The sequence below is a fragment of the Lepidothrix coronata genome, unplaced genomic scaffold (genome assembly GCF_001604755.1).
Source record: "Lepidothrix coronata isolate B3197 unplaced genomic scaffold, Lepidothrix_coronata-1.0 Scaffold2, whole genome shotgun sequence".
NCBI lineage: Eukaryota > Metazoa > Chordata > Aves > Passeriformes > Pipridae > Lepidothrix > Lepidothrix coronata.
Window position 1 is genome coordinate 13,809,119 of NW_016690182.1, and position 23,615 is coordinate 13,832,733.

At 43.2% G+C, this 23,615-nt stretch overlaps 1 protein-coding gene across 1 annotated transcript in view; it reads right to left on the reverse strand.

Moving 5' to 3' along the window:
* Positions 1 to 23,615, reverse strand: part of TRPC5 (transient receptor potential cation channel subfamily C member 5) — a 93,133-nt gene that overhangs the window by 57,151 nt on the left and 12,367 nt on the right. The window contains exon 2 of the mRNA XM_017819611.1: positions 15,578 to 15,976. Within this exon, the coding sequence (XP_017675100.1) occupies positions 15,578 to 15,955 (378 nt within the window). The 5' untranslated portion in view covers positions 15,956 to 15,976. The remainder of the gene's footprint in view (positions 1 to 15,577; positions 15,977 to 23,615) is intronic.

Below are 23,615 nucleotides of genomic sequence, written 5' to 3' on the forward strand. Positions count from 1 at the left end.
AATGTGGCACGTGAGGAGTTAAATCCCTGGCAGCCTACAGACACACAGGCAGAGGGATTTTGGGGAATAAATTTGCTCCCCTAAATGTGGCACGTGAGGAGTTAAATCCCTGGCAGCCTACAGACACACAGGCGTAGAGAGGCTTTGCTACCCAGGCTGGTCCCTACAGAGGCAGGAGGGAGAGGATAAATAGGGCTCATGGGGAAGTAGAGAAAACAGTAGTGAGCATTTGCTGTGGGTCATAGAGGGCTTGGTGTCTCTTAGCAAGGTTGGATAAATGTATTTTAAGATATCTAGTAACAAATGGCTGGAAGCAGCTCTTTTTGTAAGGTCTTTGACTCTCTTTCTTTTCCTTTGTTTAGCTCCTTTAGGTAGCTTGTTAAATGTCAAGAGAAAGGTGCAGGGTTTTTTTCTCTTTCCTAGAAGCTTTTTTTTTTAAGTCCTGATGCTTGAATATAACTGCATTTATCTTTCTTCCCCTCCTTTTTCAGCCAGTGACTGGTTGCTGTATTCAGAGCCTCTGCCTCAAAGGAAGAACACTCTTCCCCTCTATCACTCCTATTACTGTCAAATTTAATCTTGTTTTTCTATATCGAAGTTATTGTACCCAGGGCTGTGAAAAGGATTTTCAGCTTTCCACAGATGAGTTATTCATGTTGCTTGGAATATGAAACAGGCACTTGAGGAGAAGGTAGTAATGTTACAGGTGGGGGTAGTGCTACTCCTGTCTGTTCCAGAGGTTTTCTAAATCTGGATCTAGGGCACTCAAAGTTATTGATGCAATGTTTGGGATCAAACCAAGTGACCTCTCCTCCTTTATTCTGGCACATACCAGCCCTCACCCTCAAAATGGTGCAGTGCTTCATGAGGCTCTAGCAGCCTCTGTGGTAAAGGCACGTGCTCCTGGGCAGCTTACAGCACTTTTAATTGAGGGATGAGGAGGGAAATGGTGGTGCAGAGCCACAGAGGCTCCCTGGGATCTGGGAGCAGATCAGTGTAAGGTCTCAGATCACCAGAGCTGAAGCTTATTTCTGAGCAGCAAAGCAAACCAGCGACACACAAAACAGGAGCAGTGTGACTGATGGCTGCCGTGGCCTCTTTACTGTGTCTGGCTGACCCAAAGGCTGTGCATTGGCCAAAAAATTGTGCTAAGTATTTTTGCTGTCTTCTTGCAGCATTTTGATAACCTGCATCATAAACTGTCTTGTTTTAAAGCTCTGGCTGTGCAAAGCTAGCCTGTGCTCAAAGGCTCTATTCTACCACTGGAGTGACAGCAGAGATTACAACAACACACTGTCATCACTGATGTTCCTCCAGTGCTTCTCTGCCCGGTTGAGCTCATGTTTAGATCAGCTTCTTCTATGTCTTGGGTTAACTTAAAGTGATGGAAGCAAGAAGAGGAATAATTTATTCTACCCCAAGGGCTCTGCTAAGCTCTTCCAAGGTTATTTTCATTAAGTGACCTGAATAACGAAATTCTTTTCCATTAACCTCATCACTTGACATAAGCTGTTAAGCTGAGTCCTTCAGAATCTTATTGCCATTACTGGCATAGAAGAGTCTTGTCTGTATTTCATCTTGGTAATGTTCACTTGAGAAATTAACACTACCATTAACAACAAGTGACTGAATACTTCCTAGATTTAATCCTCATAAAAGTAGGCTGTTTACAACTCTACCACTGCTTCTCTGAATGATGCTGCAGTGAGTGAAAAATCCCCTTTATTTAAAAAAGGAGGGTGAAGAAACAAGCTTAATTCATTAAAAGAGAAGAAAATGAAGGATTAGCTCACAGAAAAGCACTGTTCAGTATAGCTAAGTTCTCCTCTGAACGGAAAAACAAGTTTTCCAGCAAATAGTGCAATGCTGGAAGGGAGGTCTGGATAGGAAGAGCAGGAATCTCTGCTGATGTTAGTCATGAGTACAGGGTAAGAGGAACAAAACTACAGAGAGAAAAAGGAAAAAAGCTGGCTCTGAAGGTACGATGGCCTTGCTGTAGGACTTTCAGGAGTTTTACTTTGAACTTTATCTAGTCTGGTATCTTCCCTGGAGCAGGTCCTCTGGTTTAGTGTGTGTAAAAGCAACACAGCTCAAGTGTTCCAAGAGTGCTCAGCAATGTGAACAAAGGTGCAATAAATGTGAAAGCTAAGGAGATTCACCTCAAAAACCTTGTCCTTAACCAAACTGATAGACTAATGTGAATACACCTTTTGCCTTTTATAGACCATGGAAGCTAAAATAGTGGTTCAAACACCAGAAGACTTCAAAGCACTCTGCAGTGTTTCCATAGCATCTGTCATCTATTGATGCATATATAAAGGGACAACTAGATGAAAAAAGCTGTTCTGCAGCAAGGGACTCGGCAGTCAAATGCAGAATCTTGAACTCTGAGGAGAGTCTGGCTCTTTTTAATGACTATTTGGGGTCATTTTTCTCTGTCTGCATCTTACACTTTTCTTCCCCCCCCACCCAGGGACTGTGCCCCTGACTATGGTCTGGTGACCCTGACAGACACTGGTCTTCCTTCATGTTCAGCAATTACAGGTGCTCTTCAGCTGCAGTCTCCCCACATAACCCTTCAGCAATGACTGATGTCATTGCTGGCTCTGCCAGTGAACAAAGTGAAACAAAATGTGAACATCACAGCTGAGTTCCCAGTTACTGAAGGCTTCAGGACCTCAACTCTAGATCTGAAGCAACAAAGAATATCTAAAAAAAAAGCAAAGCCTAACCACAAAATCCTTTACTTAGTTTCGTTAATCACTAATTGTAAACTTCTTGGGTCAGATTAAACAGATAAACATGTCACTTCTTGGGTCAGATAAACATGCATCCTGTTCTGGCATTGAGAATGTTCTGGCATTGAGAATGCCACCACTTTTGTCTGGAAATAACTGATCTAATAATACTGTTGCCTATTACAGGTGGAATTGCCTTATTTTCAAGCCATCTTCATTTCATAAACCATCAGCACACCTGGACCAGTGTAATAAAAACCCATGATAAAATGTAGATATATTAATTTTCTTTATTTTCAGCTTGGATACCTTTTGATTCAACTGTGTGTTACAGAAGATTTTTTAATTGCCAAAACAAACTCATGCAAGCTTAGCTGGAAAACTACAAATAAAACACATAGAAATGGAAGCTTGGGCAACTTATTGATCAAGGATTTCCTATTTCTAGTTTCTTTTCTGTGTGCAGCTGTATGGGGGAAGTGCATGTGCCATCCACAAGTGTAGTGATAGGCACAACCAGTTTTTGTCATTCTAAAAAGATTTTGTACATCAATTTAGGCTTGATGGTCAGAAGGGGCTTTAGCAGTGACAGTGGTTTTGTTCAGAATAATAGTCCTGTGGTACCACTGGCTGCAGCTCTGTAGAGCAAGACAGACAGAGGCAGTGTTGCCAGCAAAAGGGTCTTGAAAAATATGTCTTTTGACTGGCATGGTCAGTTGAATCCTGCTCCTTGCCTGAACCCATGAACAAATTCTTTCATTGACAGAATCCTAAAGGCATTACTTTCCTTATCCGAATGGTTTGGGTTGGGAGGGACCTTAAAGCCCATCTCATTCCACCCCCTGCCATGGGCAGGGACACCTTCCACTAGCCCAGGGTGCTCCAACCTGGCCTTGGACACTCCCAGGGATGGGGCAGCCACAGCTTCTCTGGGCAACCTGTGCCAGGGCCTCACCTCCCTTGTAGCAAAGAATTTCTTCCTAATATCTAATCTGAACCTTCTCTCCTTCAGTTTAAGGCCTTTCCCCATTGCCCTTATGAAAAGTCCCTCTCTAGCTTTCTTGTAAGCTCCCTTTAGGTACTGGAAGGAACCTTATAAGGGGTCTCTGGGAAAATGTTACATGCTCGTATAAATTTAAGCATTCGTTTTAGGTGATACAGTGGTGCGTGTTTCAGTAACTGAGTATCTTAATCAAAAATGCCTTGAGAGATGCCTTGTATCAGAGAGATGACAGTATCTATATTAGTGTAGGGAGGCTGGCTTTTTCTCTAGCACAATTCATGGAATGGTGTAATTTGGTAAATGAAATATAATGAACAACACAAACATATTTAAACAAGTACAGTACTTAAGGGCTTTTGTGCTGGTTATGAACAAGCTTTGCAACTTTGGCATAAGGCACACGTTGTAGATGTACTTATGAGCAAGCTCTGCTATTATTGAAGTATTCCACTGACTTCAATACAGCTGTCACAAAATATCCATCTGAAGAAAAGGCTCTTTCTGGTCTAAAATCTCCTCAGTGACTTCCATGCCTGGAAAGCCTAATAAAGTTTCTGCCCCTCAGATTAATACTGCAAAACAGAGAAAATTAGTACCTTTTAGTGCCTTGTAGCAAGCCAAATGCTACTGGGTGGTACACATCAACACTAAAATAGGCACCTTTGAATAAAAACCAGCATGATATAGAATCACGGAATTTTTAATAGTCATTAACTAATATAATGCATTGCTACTGAAAGAACATGAAAAATTAAATTTGTGATATCTGTATAACTGAACAGTTTTCTCCACAACCAGTAAACAAAAGCACAATACAGATATATCTGCTCTAGATTCTTCCAGTTTTAATTTGGCTTCTTATCCATGTGTTTAAAAATGGAGGTAGACTCAAGGGATTAGTCTTCAGAGCTAAACTGAAATCTAGTGCACTTGACAGTGGCAGAACTGCATCAGAGCTTGTGTTCAGTCATGTGTTTAGGGAATGCAACACAGCCAGAAAGATTTTCAAAAGATGTCACCATTTGTGGCTGATGCTACATAATAACTTCTCCTTTGCTGGGGATTAAAAAGGAGGAATAAGGAGAGAAGCCTTCACAAGGAAAGGATTTTACAAATCCACATTGAAATGGCCTGTGGCAAGTTATTGCAGACAGAGCACTCTCCTCTGAGCCACTCTCAGACACAGGTGGAGGAGACGAGATGAGGCCCTGGATGACTGAAGGAAGAGTGCAGTCGGTGGGGTTTATTCTTCAGGTCACAGTTGGACGCTGTAAAGAGTTACCTCGGGTTTGAACCTCTTGAATTGAACTGAAATGCAGCCTGAACTCTGCTTTGCCCTGAATTCCTCTGTCTTGCTCCAGTTAAGAACTACTGAATCCAGCAGGAAGATGGGCTAATGGGCTCCTACTCGTGTTTTGAGGAATCAGACCAGTGTTGTGCCACAAGCAGCCGCCCCCTCTCCTGGTTATGACTTCTCATCTGTGTGAGAATGTTTGAGAAGCTCAGTGCAGTCACAGCTTACATGTTAAGTCACATTATCTCTGTGATGTGGCCAACTACCCAGTGAATCTTGGTTCTGTCATACACTTGCATGGCCTGGGGCTTGCTGAATGATGACACTTCTCCAGTTAAAACAAACATAGGACAAAAGTTCAGGACTGTTACAAATCCAGGCAGTAACGAAGTTCCTGAAGTGGCATAAGTGACATGAGGACTTGGCTCACAGCATGTTATGGATCTACCACAGCCTTTCCAAGATGCAGAGATTCCCTGGCTGCTTGCTGGAGCTGTTTCCTGAGACTCTCTGATACCAACACACATGTAAGTCCAGTATTGCTGACATGGGAGTAAACTGAATTATTTCCTGAATATTGGATAAGCAGACTAGGTTCATATATGCCTGAAGCTGACTCCCCCCCCATTTGGAATCATAAAATGCTGTTTGTTCATTTCCCTCCCCCCCCCCTTCTTCATTCCCATTTTAAGAGTTATTCTGTGAAAGGAGCAGCTGTTTTGAGTAAAAATTGTTAGGGCTTAGTCTTTAAGTTTAATGTTGTTTTTAAGTTTGGAAATTAATTTTGTTAAAGAGCTTCCCTAATCCAGACCAATAAATTTCTTAACTACTCTAAAGGCCTTGGAATGTTGCTTCACCTCTGATCCCAAGCATAGTGAAAGACAGTCCATGGTTATCTGGAAATCTGCAGCCTCCATCTTCAAGGTAATCTTTGTTTTATTATGGTTACTATTTTTCTAATATTTTTCAGGTTTTATTCTGTGAGGGAGAGTTGTCCAGCTTTTTAATTTATTTTGCCTGGTCTCTGTATTATCTATTCCTAGTGGTAACAAGGACAAGATGTGCTAATATAGGTTAATCAACACGCTATCTATAGCCTTTTATGTCATCTTTGTACATAAAACACCCTTCTTCCTGCAATTTATTACCTTATGCAGGTGAGAGATGTTTCATTAAGTTTAGGTGAGGTAATATGTTGCTAACAGGGCTTGAAAAGGGAGGGGTTTTTTTGCTTGGGTTGTGTTCCTATTTGACCATATTCTTTAAAAAAAAAAAATAAAGAAAATCAGATTTGTTCATAAAACACCATCCCAGAGAGGATCGAGTGACTGCACCTTCTGCCAGCCCAGCACTGTCAGACAGTGCACAGGAAACACCTGGATACTCACGAACCAGGGGGTCGTTGTTCCCATTTTTGTGGAGGATCGTGACCACAGCAGGCACACAAAGGGTTAACTAAGCAGAGGACATTGCCAGAATGGAAGAGAATGTGGCAGAAGGTCGGAGGAAGTGTCTACAAGGTGTGTGGAGTCAAAGGTCTCGTGACCCAGAACAAGAAAATGACTGAAGAAAAGAAGAAAGGGCGTTGAAAGCTGATAGGTGTAAAGATGGACATTAGTTGTTAATAGGTAGAAATATGCATACTGTAATTTTATAGGGCCAAGTGTTGCTTGTTGATAGGTTGAAGATGCTTAGCTCACAGACCAGAAACAAAATTAGTTCCTCTATAAATAGAGGCTTGAAATAAATAATAAATTATTCTCTTGCTGACCAGCGAGGCTGTCCATGTCCCAGTCACTACACATTTTAACTATTAAGTTGTGCTTTTGGCATTGTTTTACTAATCAAGAAGACTCTGTGGCTTATGAAAAGACCCCAGAGTTTGCAACAGAAAAGAAATTGCAATCTAGACAAGGTGGCATGGTCTTGCATGTGAATAAAATCTGCATGGTTGTGATCTTTGTTTATTCCCACTAAGACAGTGACTTCCTCCGTTATTCCTAGTGCTAAAAGTTGAAAGAATCTAGCTAATGATATGCCCTTCATGCTGCAGAGCCTGGTGCTCCCTCATCATCTGTCTGCCTGAGGAGTGTGTAAGTGGAGCACACGAGCCCTCTCTCACTGCCATGAACTAAATACCGACGGTGCACGTGGCCCTGAGCCTCCTGCAGGCTGGAGCGGGTTTCCAACATGTTCTCCCAAGGCAATGACAGAGCAAAGACCTTGGATTACAGCATTCCCTTGCTGCAGCAATGCAGAGATAAGCAGTGAGAATATTGTTCTCAGCCAATGCCTTTTTGATATCCCTGCCCACTGTTGCCACCAAAATACTGCCCATCACAGGGATAAACAAGCCATAAAGGTGACATTCTGCTTTGCCACCCAAGCATAACCCTAGTCAACAGCCAGGTGAGGGCTGGGAGACTCCTGCCAAACTGCCCTGCAGTTCTGTATAGATTTTTATAGATCCCAGACTTTGTTTCGGAGGAGCCTGTAATTTGTTACGTTCAATTTCCTGAAAGAGAGAAGCTTCCCTTGGAAAATGTGTTGCAACTATTGCCCCAGGAAGACCCTCCCAAACATCTGTATCTGTAAATCTAGATAGTTGGGTCAAACTCCTGGGCTGGGGGAGTCATACAGACTAGAGGCAAACACATGTGTTGTGTGATGTCAGGGAACAGGTGATGCTGTAACTGAGGCTTATGAGCAAAGGCAGGTGAGTCCAGTAGGCATATTCATGGATGCTGGGTAGGTAATAAAATATGTTTCTTTGATCTGAACCCCTTAATCAACAGGTCTATAGAGAGCCCACAAGTTTACTTGTGTAGGAACACAAAAAGGATTTTTTTCCCCTACAATAGTTCATCCATCCAGCTGAATCCCATGAACATGTTGCACCTGACTGAAAATACACTGTACAGTTTGCCCAATGCAGGCAAGTGCTAAGATAACTCCTCCAGAGTAAAGATAATTCTCTGGGAAGCATCTTGTATAACGGCACATTCCCAACTTCTCCACGTGGCTGTATATTCGATTACAAGCACGACCCGTTTGAACATGCTGTAAGGCAGTTCTTGGCCTGACCCCACCAGCACTCCTAGGAACTAATAACAGACTTTAGGCTGACCCAGGAGAAGGAGCCAGTGACTTATTGCCACTCCTGGATGCCTGGTAGCTGCCACTGCAGCCTGCAAGCCTTAACCTTGATGCTACTCCTTAGGTCCACGAGATGTATCACCCCAGTTCTCTGTTTTGCCTCATGCCTTGTACACCTACACTTAAGACTATTTAGAGAACAAGGCAGTGGGGAAGGAGGAAAGAAATTTCCAGTTAAATGCAGTCATTAACTGGAGTGGTTTTTGACTTCTCTATTGTTTAGTTTAATTAGATGGAATTCATTTTGAAGGTAGCCGCCAATGTCAAAGGCATGTTAACTATAGCTGTGAATTATTACTGCATCAATAAAAGTAATGAAAAGCTTGGATGCTAACAGAGCCATTAGGCTTTGGAGCAGTAACAGCTAGTCCTCTGTTTTCAGACACAACCTTTATTCTTTATTGTGCCTTTCAAATATTTCCATACTGAGAACTTGCGGCCCTTTTCTTCTCAACGGCTGCTTTTCTTGAGAAGCTGCTGTCGATCAGTGTATCTCACCAGGTTCAGCCTTCCCTTTTCACTTTGGAGGTCTCACATTAACATGGAAATTACTGTCTTGAGTCATACCAAAGGACACAGCACCTGTACTGAGTCACACCCACCAGCCTGTTATGCTCTGAGTTACAGTGCTGGACAGCCAGAGCTCAAGCAGAACAGGCCCTGCCTGTAGACACCCCTGACACAGATGCCTAGTTTTCAGCAACAACTCCCTGAATTAGCTGATCTTCATAAAGTAAGGAAGAACAAAACCACTGCTGGTATGTAATGGTTAACGTCACAGAAGGGCTACACTCCTCCACTTTGGGATAACTCCGTACCTCATGCGAGGTTCCAGAAAAAGACGGTGCATGCACCCAGAATATCTGCTACCAGCACATAAGACTCTGTTCATTCTCTGTGGGAGTGATATCCCCATATCTATCCTCAGTTTATAGATTAGGAGCCAGTGCTGCAGGGATCAGGAATTTTAGTTGGGAAGTCCCCAAGTCTCTCCTTCACCTCTAAAAGAAACATAAACCTTTTACTGAAGGAGATAGGATAATATTTCCCACAACTACTAACCCCAGGTCCCACAGGGCAGGACCTGTTCTGTCTCACCTGCACTTTGCTTGAAGGTGAGACAGATTCCCTTCAGCCAGGGTATGAGGAACACCAGCTGTTTCTAAAACTCTTCCCAATTGCCTGCAGAATCTAGATTTTATATCATGAGATATCTGAGAACTGAACTGAACTGTTTCCTTTGACTTAAACAGTCCCATCAGTGGTAGCACAGGGCTGACAATGAGTTTGCACATCTAGTAAGCACCAGCAAGTCTGTGAAATCAAGGGCTGTTGGCGATAAGAGTTAAACTTTGCAATGGATTCTGACTGCAGGACAGGAATCTGGTGTGAATAGGAAAATTAAGCTAAACCACGTTGTATCAAGAAGGTTACTGGATTTGGGCAAGAAAAAAATGGCTTAATGAAACTGCTGTTTTCTGTTTTACAAAAGACTGTCTCTAGGCTATTGATCTATGATATCTTCATGAAGATTAAGGTGGATTTTCACTCATCAGCTCACCTGAAAGAGGATTTTTGAGGTTAAATTTTAAGTTCTCTAACACTATCAAGTGGCATCAACTTTTCACCAGCAGGTATCTGATGATTAGCAACTAAGACTGAAAACTTACCTTTTATTCTCTATAATTTCCTCTTCACAACCATACTCTTCCAGAGCTTGTTGCAGTAAAGCTCCTTCTTTTGGAATACATATGGATCTGTTGAGGTCTCACTGATTCAGAAGGCCTTTGGCCTGTCGAAACAAACTGAATCACAGCCATAAACACTGTGATCCCTTTTCTATTTATTCTTTTTACTGAGGAATTGCACTTGTAGTCCCACCTGTGAGCCAGATTAATTTGGAGCCATCTGCCATGAGCAAATTGCTAAGTTTGACAGACACCAGAGAGATGCTCGTACCCTCCTTACGTAAACAGGCGATGTCAGCTCTGATGTGAAGAAAACCTTTACCCTGGAAAGGTGCTTATGGCTACACCATGAATGTGCAGTAATTCAGATGACTGACTAGAGCTCCTCAAAGAATGGAAGGAGGGCTCAGCAGTCAGCACAGACCGTGCCTGACGTGCTGTGTAGCGAGGCAAAAAATGAGGTAAGATCTGTGCAAGCTCAGAGCTGTGATACACGGTGGAGAACTGGGGCTGCTTCAGAGAATTCACAGAAGCAGCTGTAAAGAAAATGCCCCTGAAGACCTCACCTGGAGTCACAGGGAAAATTTGTGCTAATTTCAGCAGCTTTAAAATGTCAGGAAATACAGCTATTACTAATGATAAATTGAAAGTGAATCAAATATGTAGGAGAATGTGAATCTCTGGACATGCATTTCCTGCTCTTTGCTGGAAATTAGATGCCGTTTAAGTGCAGCTTAGGTGCAGAATCCAGCCTGGCTGAAAACATAACACACTGTATTGACGTTTGTGTAGTAAAAAGAATATCTAAGAGGACTTTTAGAAAAAAAAATGCAACAAAACTCAAAGGTCAAATAGTTTGAGAGACACAAGATTTTACTGGAAAGGCAAATTCATTCAACAGGCTTCACATATACATTCCCTTGCTCCCATGGTAGTACTGAATAAAAAAAAAAAAAAAAAAGAAGTAATTTTAAGTTCCCTGTTAATTCCAACCCCATAGGACCCCAGCCAGATATCTGTTTTCCACGTGTACCTACAGAATAGCATTAAGGTCTTATTTTGCCATTGTATGTATTGGACCTGTCCCATGCAGAGGCTACTTGTATTTTAACTTCCAACCCCCAAACACACGAGCCACCTGACTCACTAAGCCTGGGCCAAAGTCAGTACTGCACCTGCACATGCTGAATTTTGCTATTTCTATCTACCACTCTTTCTGGTGGTTATTCAGTGATTTGTTTTCTTATTTAAAAATAACATGCCACTCACCACTGAGTGTGGATTGCCATGCCAAGTACACATATATTACTCCTCTGCTGCTATGCAGTACAACGCCAGCCTCTTTACTGTCCAGAAAATCAAACAATAACTATTGCACCAGATTAGGCTCACTTTTATTTCCTAGGAAATACTACAGATCCCTGCAGGAAGAGCAACACTTGCATACCCTCTAGGTTCCGTGAAAACTAGTTTATTCTGTTGTTCCTCTTAATATTGATGAATATGTTGCTTGATTTCCCAATGTCTATCCTCTGTTTGGGGAAAAACAAACTACTCTATGACTTAGGTGACCAATTAGCAACACAAAGTGACTGGTCAAAGTGAACTATGGTTTAAAAAAAAAGCTTGGAGGATCAATTGGAGTAAATTATGTAACATTTGGAAATAACAAGTGAACTTGTAAAAATCACAGAACTAGAAAAGCTCTTTTGTTACTTAATCTATTTTGAGGAGATAATTGAATTTCCTTTATTTCCCTGAGAACTTGTCTTAGCATTATGCCACATCCAGACCACATCCTGCCAAGGCCACAGAAGCTCCCATCTGTGCTGTGGTGGATGGGCAGGGCTGTGGCAGCCTCAGCACCTCAGCTTCTGCTCACAGGCACCTTCCACCCACTCAGGACCACACTTGCACAGGGACACAAAGAAAAACGTGAGAGTCCACCCCAGAGTGTAGTATGTTTGAAGAGTTCCAATAGTTCCAATCTGAAGAAAAGGATGGGTCATTTAAAGCCTGGGCTTTACTCTTTGCTGGGAGTGAAGCACATCAGCACATTTGCTTCCCATGGTAGCAAAACTAAGGTGTTTGCACCATGACAACTCTCTCATTGACCCCAAAATCACCCATAGCCAACAGTGTCTTTCAGCAGTAAATGTATTAGCCATTATTCTGGCTGTAACTGGTAAAGTCTTCTCCTCATCTTTATCAGCAGACTCAGTGCAGTACACAAAACCGTGGCCATAAGTTGTCCAGAGTGGAGAGAATGGATTTGAGAAGAAATTTTAAGTTCTTAAAATAGCCTATGAGTCTTGCTTGCAGATAAAGCTGAAAGGAAATACATCTACTCTACCACATCACTGCTGAGCACACTAATCTATCATGTGCTCTGCAGCAGCCTTTGGAGGGAGGAGGTTCATGCTCCCGGCTCTCACACGCTCCACATGTAAACAGAGTAATCTCCTCCTCTCCTGAGACACCCCTCACACTGCAGTGAGGGAGCTGTGTTGTTATAGTTACTGGCTATGACTTACCCCTGCCATTCTCATGGCATTTTCAGTAAATGGTGCTTAAACAGCAGTCTAGCAAAGGTTTGCGGAATAATGATTCAGAAAAATTCTCTGAATAACAGGATCCAGGCACCTCTGCCATCCAGCCTCTTCATCCCTTCTCCCTGTCCCTCACATCATCAATGAGACCCTGATTCTCTTACATAAGGAGCACAACAAAGGTCACTTCTTATATTTGAAAGGTTTTTTACTTCTGCTCCCTGAAAAGGTCATCACATGGGGAAAAGCAGAACTCTTCCCCTCAGGCAGCTCTCAAGAGACAGGTATGGAGCATCCAGGACATTTCAGCTTGCAGAGACTGTGGCTGGTGAGAGAACCTGCAGCTTTGCAGGTCAAAGGGCCATGGTTTTTGACCTCATTTGGGGCATATCTTTCGCAAACTAGATACAGTCACGGTGACCCCACAAGAGGCTGGAATAACACAACCTGTAACACTTTCCCATCAGGACTGTGGTACGAGGATAAGGCTGTGGGAGTGAGAGAAGACACACACCCATGCAATGGATTATGCTGAATGATGCTACTCAGCTGCTTTCGAGATGCAAAGACAACAATCACCTGAGCTGATGTGGACAGACTCAAATAGCTCTTCGTGCCTGGCAGTCAGAGAAACCAGACTTTGGGGGAGAGGCAAATAATAACAGCTCAGAAGCAGACAGCGGGAGAATGGAATGAACAGGGTTTTGCAGACACCAGCCTCAGATGAATGAACATTTAAGACAGAGTAATTAGAAGATGCTGCTTCTGCACCTTTGCCTGGAGTACAGCAAAGACAACCAGGCCCCGATGGGAAACAAGCTGTCACATGTGGTCACTCAGGTTTGTTTGGTGAAACTGAACCCTGTGTACATTTAATGAATAGATTATACTAAACCTGATATATAAGAAGTGCTGTGACACCATCTTACAAATTTCTCAGCCAGACAGAAACCCTTCCACGAAGTGTGAATTTTTGTTACTACTCAACAAAATCCCCATGTTTTCTATATGTTTTAGAACATGTAAGTAGCTGATGAGAACAAAGCTGTGCTACTCTGATTTATCAGGTGATTTTTGTGAAAGTAGTTAGGCATGGGATTCCTAAAGGACTTTATGAGAAAGGGTCCAGCAAAGATAATTAATGAATGCATATTGATACTGCTGTGGAATTAGCATCAGGAACTTGTGTCCCTATACTAGCTTTGTGATTTGACAAGCTAACCAACTTTTCCCCAACTTCGCTTAACTAAGCACTTCTCTCCATCTAATGTTATATCACTATACATGAAATAAATGTTAATTACCATCACTTCATGAACGATCAGTGAAACTGCTGAAACGGAAGTCCAGTCCTGCAGCCCCCTACCACCAAACACTTCCTGCAGTCTACAGAAGAGCCTGAAACCCAGCCAGGGAAGTTAATCCTAGTTTGTACATAGAATCTTGCATCAAGCCAGTACTAGTTTAAAATATACTGATGAAATCTGGTCTTGTAACGAACCTTGTAAATAAAGCTGAAACTGGCACCGCATCTCTTTCTCCCCCACACGTGTTCTCCTCCAAGTTGTAAACCCTGCAGCAGATACAATCCTAGCTACAGAAGGAGAGCTGCACGCTGGCACAGAGATAACAAAAAATTAAACAGACCTACCATGAAATGGATCACTGAACTAGAGATACTGGAGCTGAATTTCAGCTGCAATAAATCAACCTTATTTCATGGACCTTTATCTCTTCCCACTTAACCCAGCAAGGCTATGAATTTGAGTGAACACAAGTTTTGCTATGCAAGAGATGTCACAGAAATCCACAGGAATCCTATCGCTTGCTTTCCATGATATTTCAGGAGAAACTTGTCGTTAACCTGCAATAATTACTGGCAGTTCCTCATTGCCACTGAAAAAAACTTCTGCTTTCTGTTGAGGTGTAGGATGCTCGAATTGCTAGAAGACTAAGTTAAAAATGGCTCATTCTCCATGTGTGGTCCATATTTTGCTACTTATATTTTGTCGGAGTAAAACCCAGTAGTATCATTTCAATTTCTAGGTCTGATAGAAGAGATTAGTTTTTAAATCACACATTAGAATCACATTGCTACAGCACGCAGAATGCTGCTTTTCTAAATGTTAAGCTGAGCACTCTTGAATGCTGTCAGGATTGATCCTTATTGTTTGCTTTGGCTACACAAAATGACTATTGAAAAACTATGTACTAAGGGGCCTGTCCATTGAAAATGTTTTCTTCTATGATTGACTGGTATTAATAATTTTCTTCCTTCGCACACAGGGGGATGTGTTGCCTACAAAAGGAGACTCGATATATAAGGATTACCCAAGTTTTGGATGTTCCTTTCTAAAGCAGTGAATATGCAAAAAATTGTCAGTGGTCAGTAACGTACTTAACTTATTCCAGTTATGGGCAGGAATATTTACAAACAACAAGAAGAAAACCAGAAAACACAGTTGGGGTAGTGTGATATGTCACACTTGAAGTGACAGGATTTTCACAAAGATCCTTATGTAACTTAGGAATGGCTTTGTAGCTAAGGATCCTTCCTACAAGTCAGTTGTTCATTGCTCAGCTATACATCAGCTTAGCTCTTGCTGTAACGTTATGTTCTGCCTCAGAATTTCTTCCCTAGAGCTCCCTGGAGAGGGAGACCAAGATGGTATGTCTGCACTACAGCAAAGGACTGAAACCTAGCAGACTTTTGCTTGCTTTTAGTTATTTATAAGCATGTGTGCTTTCAGAATTTACTTATGAAAAGCAATTCCACTTAATATCAGTAAACAGCATGGCAATAGTTCACATTTACGGACTGTAATGTAATTTCAGAAAGCCACAAATTCCTTTAGAAAGTACTCATCTATAAATCAACCTGTAAATCAGTATGTCCACAAACACTGTAGGGCTGGAAAGAACACTGAGTGAAACAGAAAATGCTGAGTGTTTAAGTCACACAGAAGATGTTTGTTCAGACTGGAAAATAAACATCCAAACTGGACTGCCCACGTCTGCTCTGGGCATTTAAAGCAGCGGACCCGCACCAAGGACTGTGCTTTACGAGTGCTGCACTGCACCTCTCTGTGCACTACCACTCTCCTAACACGGGATAATAGCTTAAAACCGAACAGGAACACTAAACTAACCTGTTTTTCACCGCTCGGCTTCCTGTAGTTCAGCAGCAGCTCCACAGCTCCCACCACCTCTTTGCGTATCGCGTAGAGCAGCGCGTCGCCCACGTACACGCTGTGGCTCAGCAGCAGCTCCATGATCTCCAGGTTTTCATTCTCTATGGCTATTAAAAGGGCACTGCGACCGAGAGGATCCATACAGTTGATGTTGATGTTGTAGTAGATCTCTGCCTCTTGCAGGGCATGTTTCACGCTGGCATAGTCCCCCTTCTCCACAGCACTGAGGTAGGCTTTCTCCTCCGCCGACAGCTCTGCCTCTGCCCGCACGATCTGTAGCGGGATCCGGTCTCTGTATGGTGAGTAATTTACCTTTTTGTAGTATAGCTGGGCCATTGTTCATAGTGACTGGGCAACCTGTGCTGGAGAAGAACCGCATATAAGTGACAAAACAGACACAGAGGGGACAAACTTCCAAAGGTCCATCACGGTAAAAGCTTCCGATCCCTTTTTAAGACGTTTTATTCTCAACATGGTGACCATAACACTCCCTGAGCAACCCCACATTAAAGGGCTTTCTGACACCACTGCTCAGGAGAGGAATGTAGAGTGACAGACGCTCAGTGTATTTTTTAATCTCACTTAAGCACTGTGCCATTGATTTCTTTTATCTGGTCGGAAGCACGATCTTGTTTATGGATAACCTATCACACGTACAAATAGGTGGATTTCTCATCTTTGCTTTATTTTCCACTCAATATTTTTTTCAATTCCTCCTTTTTCACTGATGGTGCAGGTCCTCAGCATCTCTGAACTGTCAGTGATAGAAGCTGCTGGTTTACGCCCTCCTATTTACAGTAATAGATTCATTTTGAATATTTTTGCTGCTTCTTCTCTGCTTCCATCTCTTAAAATAGGTCTTTATTTTTCCTTAATGTTTACTCTTTGACTAGGTCGCAGTTTTATTTTTAAAGCTTGAATGTTTTTAAACATATTTTCTCACTCTCCTCATTTATAAATAGGACCTAAAGACAGGCTGATGTAGAAAGCCCCCACCCTTGCTCTCCAAAGGCTGTGATGTTGTTTTTAGGTCTAGGAAAACAAGAAGTAAATTGTGCCCTGGAACAAGCACAGCAAACTGAATGAATTATGGTTCCTTAAGAGCCTAACAGGTAACTGGAGTAATAGGAAACATGGGCTCGACAGGTATTCACAGGTAAGGAAAAAAGGAGCTGGGCTTATCTACCTCTGTTGGGCATTGATAAACGACACCAAGTCAGGACCAGGGGACACCAGCAGCTATAACTAATTGGACTGCTTGTTCTATCTCCTTGCACAAAGCTCAATGGCTTCCTGCAGCAAATTAGCCAGAGTTTTGTTCCATTTTAGTGCCCTATCCAGGGAAAAAGGGAGGTTCCTGTGGTTCTGATGGGGAATTGGGAGCGCAAGGCCATGGGTTCTCGTTTCCATCGCCTCCTGCCGTAGGGAAGCCGTGTTCCACAGAGCACATACATTTGCATTTTGCCTTCAGCTCCAGAGTAATGGGCCTGGTACGGTGGGAGTGGGTGGATCTGAGCTCCAGCCCAGCTGACACTGCAAAACAGTGGGTGGCTGTAGCACACAGCAAAGCTGCATCTGCGAACTTCCTGGGGAGCCAGAGATCTGTAACAGCCAGTTTGGCATCTCAGAAAATGTGCTCACTCAGTATCCCAGTTTCCTACAAGTGCAAGAAAAGTTTGTTTGTTACATACCCAGAGTTACTCCCATATTGCTCACACATGTCTCTGCACATACAGAATCATAGAATCCGACGTTTCAATCTCAAGACACACACAAAGGCATTTGAGGCAGAAGGACTATAATCTGAATAGAAACTATAAATATATTGGCTTATTTTCTATGGAAACATTATGCCACTAAAGCTTTTAGAACTAAGGAACAATCACAGTGACTCAGAAGCTTCAAGTTTCAATAACCAACGACTCTGATTTTCAAAAGGATGGAGGATCACAGGTCACTTTCAAATTTTGTTTTTGAAAATGTTATTTATGAGGGGTCCAGCTAATTCCCACTGAGATATTAACAGGACACAAAAGGATGAAGCACAGGTCTGCTAACAACTAATGACCAAAGAGATCTTTGGGAAAGTAAGGATAAACCCAAAGGGGAAGGGAAATTTTGTCCAAGTGTGACAATCTGGCTGATGGGAGCAGGGAACACCAATCAGCAGGACTGGTCACAGGGGACAGTAGTCACTGCGTAGAAGTCTCCAGGGGGAATATGTTGGCTCCAAAAAACCTGAGGGATTCTGGTAATAAGTGCAGCTACTAAAGTGGAATTTTTCACTGCTCTTCAGTTTAATTGAACACTTTGTAGATGGTGAGTAACATTTGCAATGAGTTATAACAAATGTCACCTTATGAAACATCATGCCAGAACTGAATCCCTTTCCTTTCCAACAGTTTTGCAGAAAGAAAAGAAAGCTTCAGATATCTTAACTCCTCAGTGGAATCTCATCTCCCAGTACAACCCCAGTCCAAGAAAGCATTTTGTAAATACTTCAAGCACATAAGAAGCTGCAATGAAACTAAACAGGAAAGACTGATGATTGATTTTCCTGAATGATTTTCCTGAATTCTTCACATGCCAACACTGCATAGCCTAACAAACACGTGCTGCTAACTGGGTTTGTAAATGAGAGCATGCAGTATCAAAAAAAACCCCAAAACACCCTGCCTGGATTACACGGAAGATTTCAGCAAAACCTTTTGCTGTTGAGCTGCCCCTCAGCCAGAGATCCAGCACAATTACAGATGAATCTTCCAAACCTGATGTCGTTCACCTTCGGGATTGTCTATTAGAGCATGAGTCAAACCTGTGGATGGAATGAACAAGCACAAGGATCCCTGCTCTAGCTGTTGCTTCTCAATACCACCAGTCTCCCAGAGGCAGCATCTCTTGGTGAAGCAGACAATGCTGGTAGACCCCAGACCACTGGTCATGTGTCTGGCTTAACAGTTAAAAAATGACAAAAATATTGATGAAATCCAGGGAAGAGAAGGGGTAGGCAATACATAGGTGCTGCCCAGAGAGAAGCAGCAATGATGTTGTTAAAAGGTAGCAAAAATAGAAACATTAAAATTTTGGAATCTGTGCAGACAGCCTGAAAATGCATGTTTTCCATATGCATTATCTTCACAGAGAGGCATTTTCTGCTACTTGAGTTAATATTTGGGGCAAAGAAAGTATTTCCAGTCTATGCCTGATTGGAGACACCTCAGACAGTATTCAATGACTGGCTAATGCAATGGTGATACCTGCAGCACAAACAGGTATAGAGAAACAAGAGAACTATAATAAACATAATAAACTACAAAAGATACAGGAAGAGGACTTCACACTCAATTTGGACTCTATCACCACTCTCCAGCTGGGATGTCCTTCTCCCTGAACTATAAATCTAAATCTCCGAGCCATTTCAGCCTGACACCACTTCTGTGTTGCCTGACACAGAAATCAGAGTTTTAGCCCCTAAAAAGCAGCCATACCTGGCAGAAACAGCTTGTCTGGCTTGGAAAAGGAAGGTTTCTGGCCACATTACTTTGTCTAATAACTTCAAATGGTTTTTCTATCACTGCAAAAATTTCTCTGCATCTTTCACCACTCGCTTCAGACCTATCTATCCCCTACACCAACAGGGCTTTCACTCTGAAGAGTCACAGCTGCCACAGGCAGGTTTGTTGGAATCTCCTGCTGCCTGCTTTTGGACTGGACTTGTGGGATGGAGATGTTACAACCACAAGGGAATGGTATTACTTAAGTCAAGGGTTGGAAACAATGGCTTTGGCTGAAAATAAAGAAGTGGCTTTATACCTGCCACCATCTGTATGACATCTGCCATCAGCACTCTCCAAGACACTGCACTGTGCTCAACACCCCTGCGAGTCTCCCACTCTCTAGCACAACTCAGTACCAAATGATCAGCTCATCACACTCATGTATCATGCCCAGCTGAACCAGTGACCGCTTCAACACCAAGGGGGAAAGGGAAAAAATGAGCTTTCTTTTCTCATTCTCTTGTTAGAGAGAGAACATGATGAAAATTGCAGAGTCTGGAGAGTTATGTGGCGACACAGGCAAAGGCCGGGGGGGCAGCCTGAGCAATGGGCAAGCAGCAGTGAGGAGGGGGCAAGGACAAAGAAGAGCAGGGGAGAAGCAGTGAGTAGCAGCCATTAGTTAGAGAGATGGTTAATGAAGACAGGCAGGCAAAGGGCACTCAACAGCACTGCCTTTTGCCACTAAAAATTCCATGAGTTGTCACTACAAATTTTTTTAGGATCTGTTAGCAGCTGAGCCACTCCACCTTACATGCACAACATGCTCCCACGTGCCACTGTCTCATGGGAATCAGAAGGACCTGTATTAAAAGGGATAACTGTAAAGGAATGAGCCAGTGCCAGTTTATATCCATGTATCTCTAGGCTCATTATAAAATAGGACCTTCCTGGATTTTATTTGCTTTTATCATCGTCTGACTTTTCATGCTGCTGACTCAGAGGTGGAAAAGTACCATTGCTCCTGATGGCTGAGTTCCCTCTGTAATGAGAGCAGCAGAGACTCGTACTGGTACAGAATTTAGCTATCAGAACTCCCTGCTCTGAGCTGGTGTGAGCATCTGACAACCTGAGGAACTAATCAAACACGGATCTTGAACACAAGATCAATAGAAAAGAGTTACCTTTCCCACTTGATGGGACTCTGTACGAGCAGCCAACTCACATCACACATTAGAGCAGACAACAAACCCCCCCATCTGCCAAGCTGCACAGAGCGGCTGGTTGTTCCCTCCCACTGGAGATTCACTCTGACACATGTTGGCAAAACTCTTTGTGTGGCTTTAAATGTCACTACATCTTCTCTGTCGGATCTGCAGAAGGGTTTATGTGCTGTAAAACCCACCTGCACTTTCTAGTTGTATCAGCTCAATAAAAGAACTGATCCTTTGCAACCCATCTTGCTTAACTGCTTCCTTCCTTCTTTCTGTGGCTATTTGTCCCTTTTTGTATTTCAGACACAGTATTTTCCTCATTTTACAATTCTAATCTGGACTCCAGGTCTGGAAATCATGGCCCATAACTGTGAAAATGGCCTCTTTCATCGTGTTCACACACTGCGTGCTCAGTACTGCTGATCTTTTTAAGAAAAGGTTATAAACCTGAGTTATGAAATGGTCCAGAAGGGCCACTTAGGTAAATAATATTACATGTAGCTAATGGACCAATTGAATCTGTGATTGGATCCTTCTTTTAAGTGCTCTAGATCTTATTTACTAATAATGCCTGGCTAAGCACAGTATGAGGAAATAAAACTGACTTTGTAACCTTTTGCAATTCCTTTTCTTCTCCAAAGATACCCTCTTGTTCCAGAAAATTGATTTTTCTGGTTCGGTGGGAACCAGATTACAACCCTAAGTCTCATTGCTTCTCATGATGTCTCTGCATCACACCACCAGAAGCAGAAATTTTTTCTGATGCTTTTAAATGCAAAAAGACCCATGACTGAACAAACACACAACCTCAGAAGTATTTGAAAATCATAAAATTGTAATGACTTTCTGGTGCCTATGGCTGTGCAAATTCCATTTAGCAAAGGCCTGATGATCTCAGGAAGTTCATATTCAGCTTATAAGTTATATAAGATATATCATTCCCTGGAATAAGTGCTTTCCAAAGCTTGTAGGGCTGTAGTACAACACAAAAAATGAGAAACCAACAGCTAATAAAATCAGGGATGAGTAATCCAGTTTCACTGCCCAAGATGAGCAAAAGGGAGAGACTAATAGCATATGTGGTACAAATGCAAGGCTGCAGTCATTCATGATTCACATTGGAGGATATGTCCTTAAAATATGCAGAGAAAAATTTGCACTCCTCATCACCTCAGGCATAGGTAAGAATCCATATAGGCCTTGTATATAATGGCCAGTCTTTGCGAGCGAAGATTTGGGAAAGGTCATTAACCCTTCGAGCCTGCGCAGTGGATTTTTTAGGTGAGACACAGCGTGCGCTGAACTGAGCCCACCCTTTAATCCTGAGGTTCATCTGCCAGGGCCAAGCAAGCTTGGACAGTGGCAGTGAGGGTCTCAGGACTGAGAGACTCAGTGAGGGTCTCAGTGAGGGTCTCAGGATGTAGGTTTGTTTAGAGTGACCTTCTCTTAGATGGATTGCCTCACAGGGCTAACGAGCTCCATCTGCCCGGGGGGCTGGGAATCGAACCCGGGTCGCAGCAGTGAGAGTCCTGCACCCTAACCACTAGACCACCAGAGGCCCCATAGGCCTTGTGGTGTGGCACATAACCCTCTAATCCAAGCAGTGTTTGCAAAAGAAGACAACCTCGAACTTCAGATTATAAAATTTACAGAAGCCGAAAGAAAATTCTTTGCCAGTAACTCAAAATGTCACAATTTGACTCAAGTCCCAGCTCTGCAATTCTTAACTTCCCGAGGAGGGTGACAATAATCAAAGATATATATGTCTGATTTGGAAAGGCCAGCTCTTTGGTACACGTCTCTTCCGCTGCATAATCAATTGATGAGTCAAGACCAACCACACATGGGATACATATATGTGTGTATATCTATGCTTATATATACATATGTATATGCTCCTTGCTGAAAGCTTCAGCTTTGTTTCATCTTGCAAGGCAGTGAGGCTCCTTCTGGTCAAAGATGAGCAAGCTCCCTTTGCAATAGGGTATCCTCCTCTACATCTCCTTCACCAGCCACAGCATAATTCATGGACAGAGAGTTTGGGATACCAACAGCTAGACCAGACCAGAAGCCTCAAATGCTTAGGACTCCCACAAGCCTCCTCTTCCCACAGCAGAGCTTCCCAAATGTCCAGGGATAGGCTCTCATGTTATTTAGATCCACATCAGGGACAGATTCCAGATGGACACTTCCCCAGTGCTGGCCTGCAGGCACGTTTCACACTGCACTGATGGGGTGTTAACGATGCTGAAATGTCAGCCAGACTCCTCAGCCAGCTGGGCTGGACACGGGGAGAGCAGCTCTGTAATAAAAAACAGACTCAAAGCAGGCACCCTGCCCTGCAGTGCAGTCAGAGGAGTTATCAGTGCACCCAAAGGAAAGAACCAAAGGCGCAGGACCTGCCTGTTACCAAACTGTTGAAGCAACAGTGCATCCTGCATCTCCCTAGACTTCAGTTTCAGTCAAGGCCCAGGATTAAGCCCTTTTTGGCAGCAGAGTGCCAGTGTGTGAAGGGCAGCTTGTTCTCACAGGTTCCAGAGGGGATGTGCCATCAGGAGCTGCAAAGTGGTCCAGGGCAGAGGGGAGGGATGCAGACAGATCCCCACAGAGGGGTGTCTGGCTGCATCCCTCCCGCCAGCTCCTCCAGCAGGGCCATGGTGCTTTGGGATGCACAGCTCTGCAGGTCAGTCCTGCATGGGAAGGGGTGCCAGAGTCCCCTTTCCCCTCCCTGAAGGCCTGTTCCCTGGTGGGTGAGGATACACTGCAGGCAGAGTGGAGCTGAGCCACTGGACTCAGACACAACCAGCACTTCTCCTGTGGTAATTTTTGGCTGGGACAGCCTAGTGCAGGGGACTGACTGGTCTTGGCTCTATTTCAGGTTAGGCCAGAAATGCAACTCAGGAGGGCAGGGTCTTGGTGAGCCTCATCCCCTCTACTCAGGCATCCTGGTCTGTTGTCCTGTTTAACCCCAGCCGGTAACTCAGCCTCACACAGCTCCCACTCACTCACTCCTGGTGGGAACAGGGGCATATTCTTCATACCCTATTAAATGAGTTGACTTCCACTTCCACTGTTTCTTTCAGGGATGACTGACATGTCTCTGGTTTAGCCACAGTGTCTGTTGGTGTGTTTTCCCCCTCTTCTCCTTGAGGGTGATGCATAATACTGAGAAGTGTTTGGTAGGTACTGGACAGGGCCCAGCACAGTGAGTTTTGCCTCTTTGAAATATCCACAGCAATTTTTCACTTGTTCAAACACTTTATCACTTCATCAGGATCCCGCATTTGT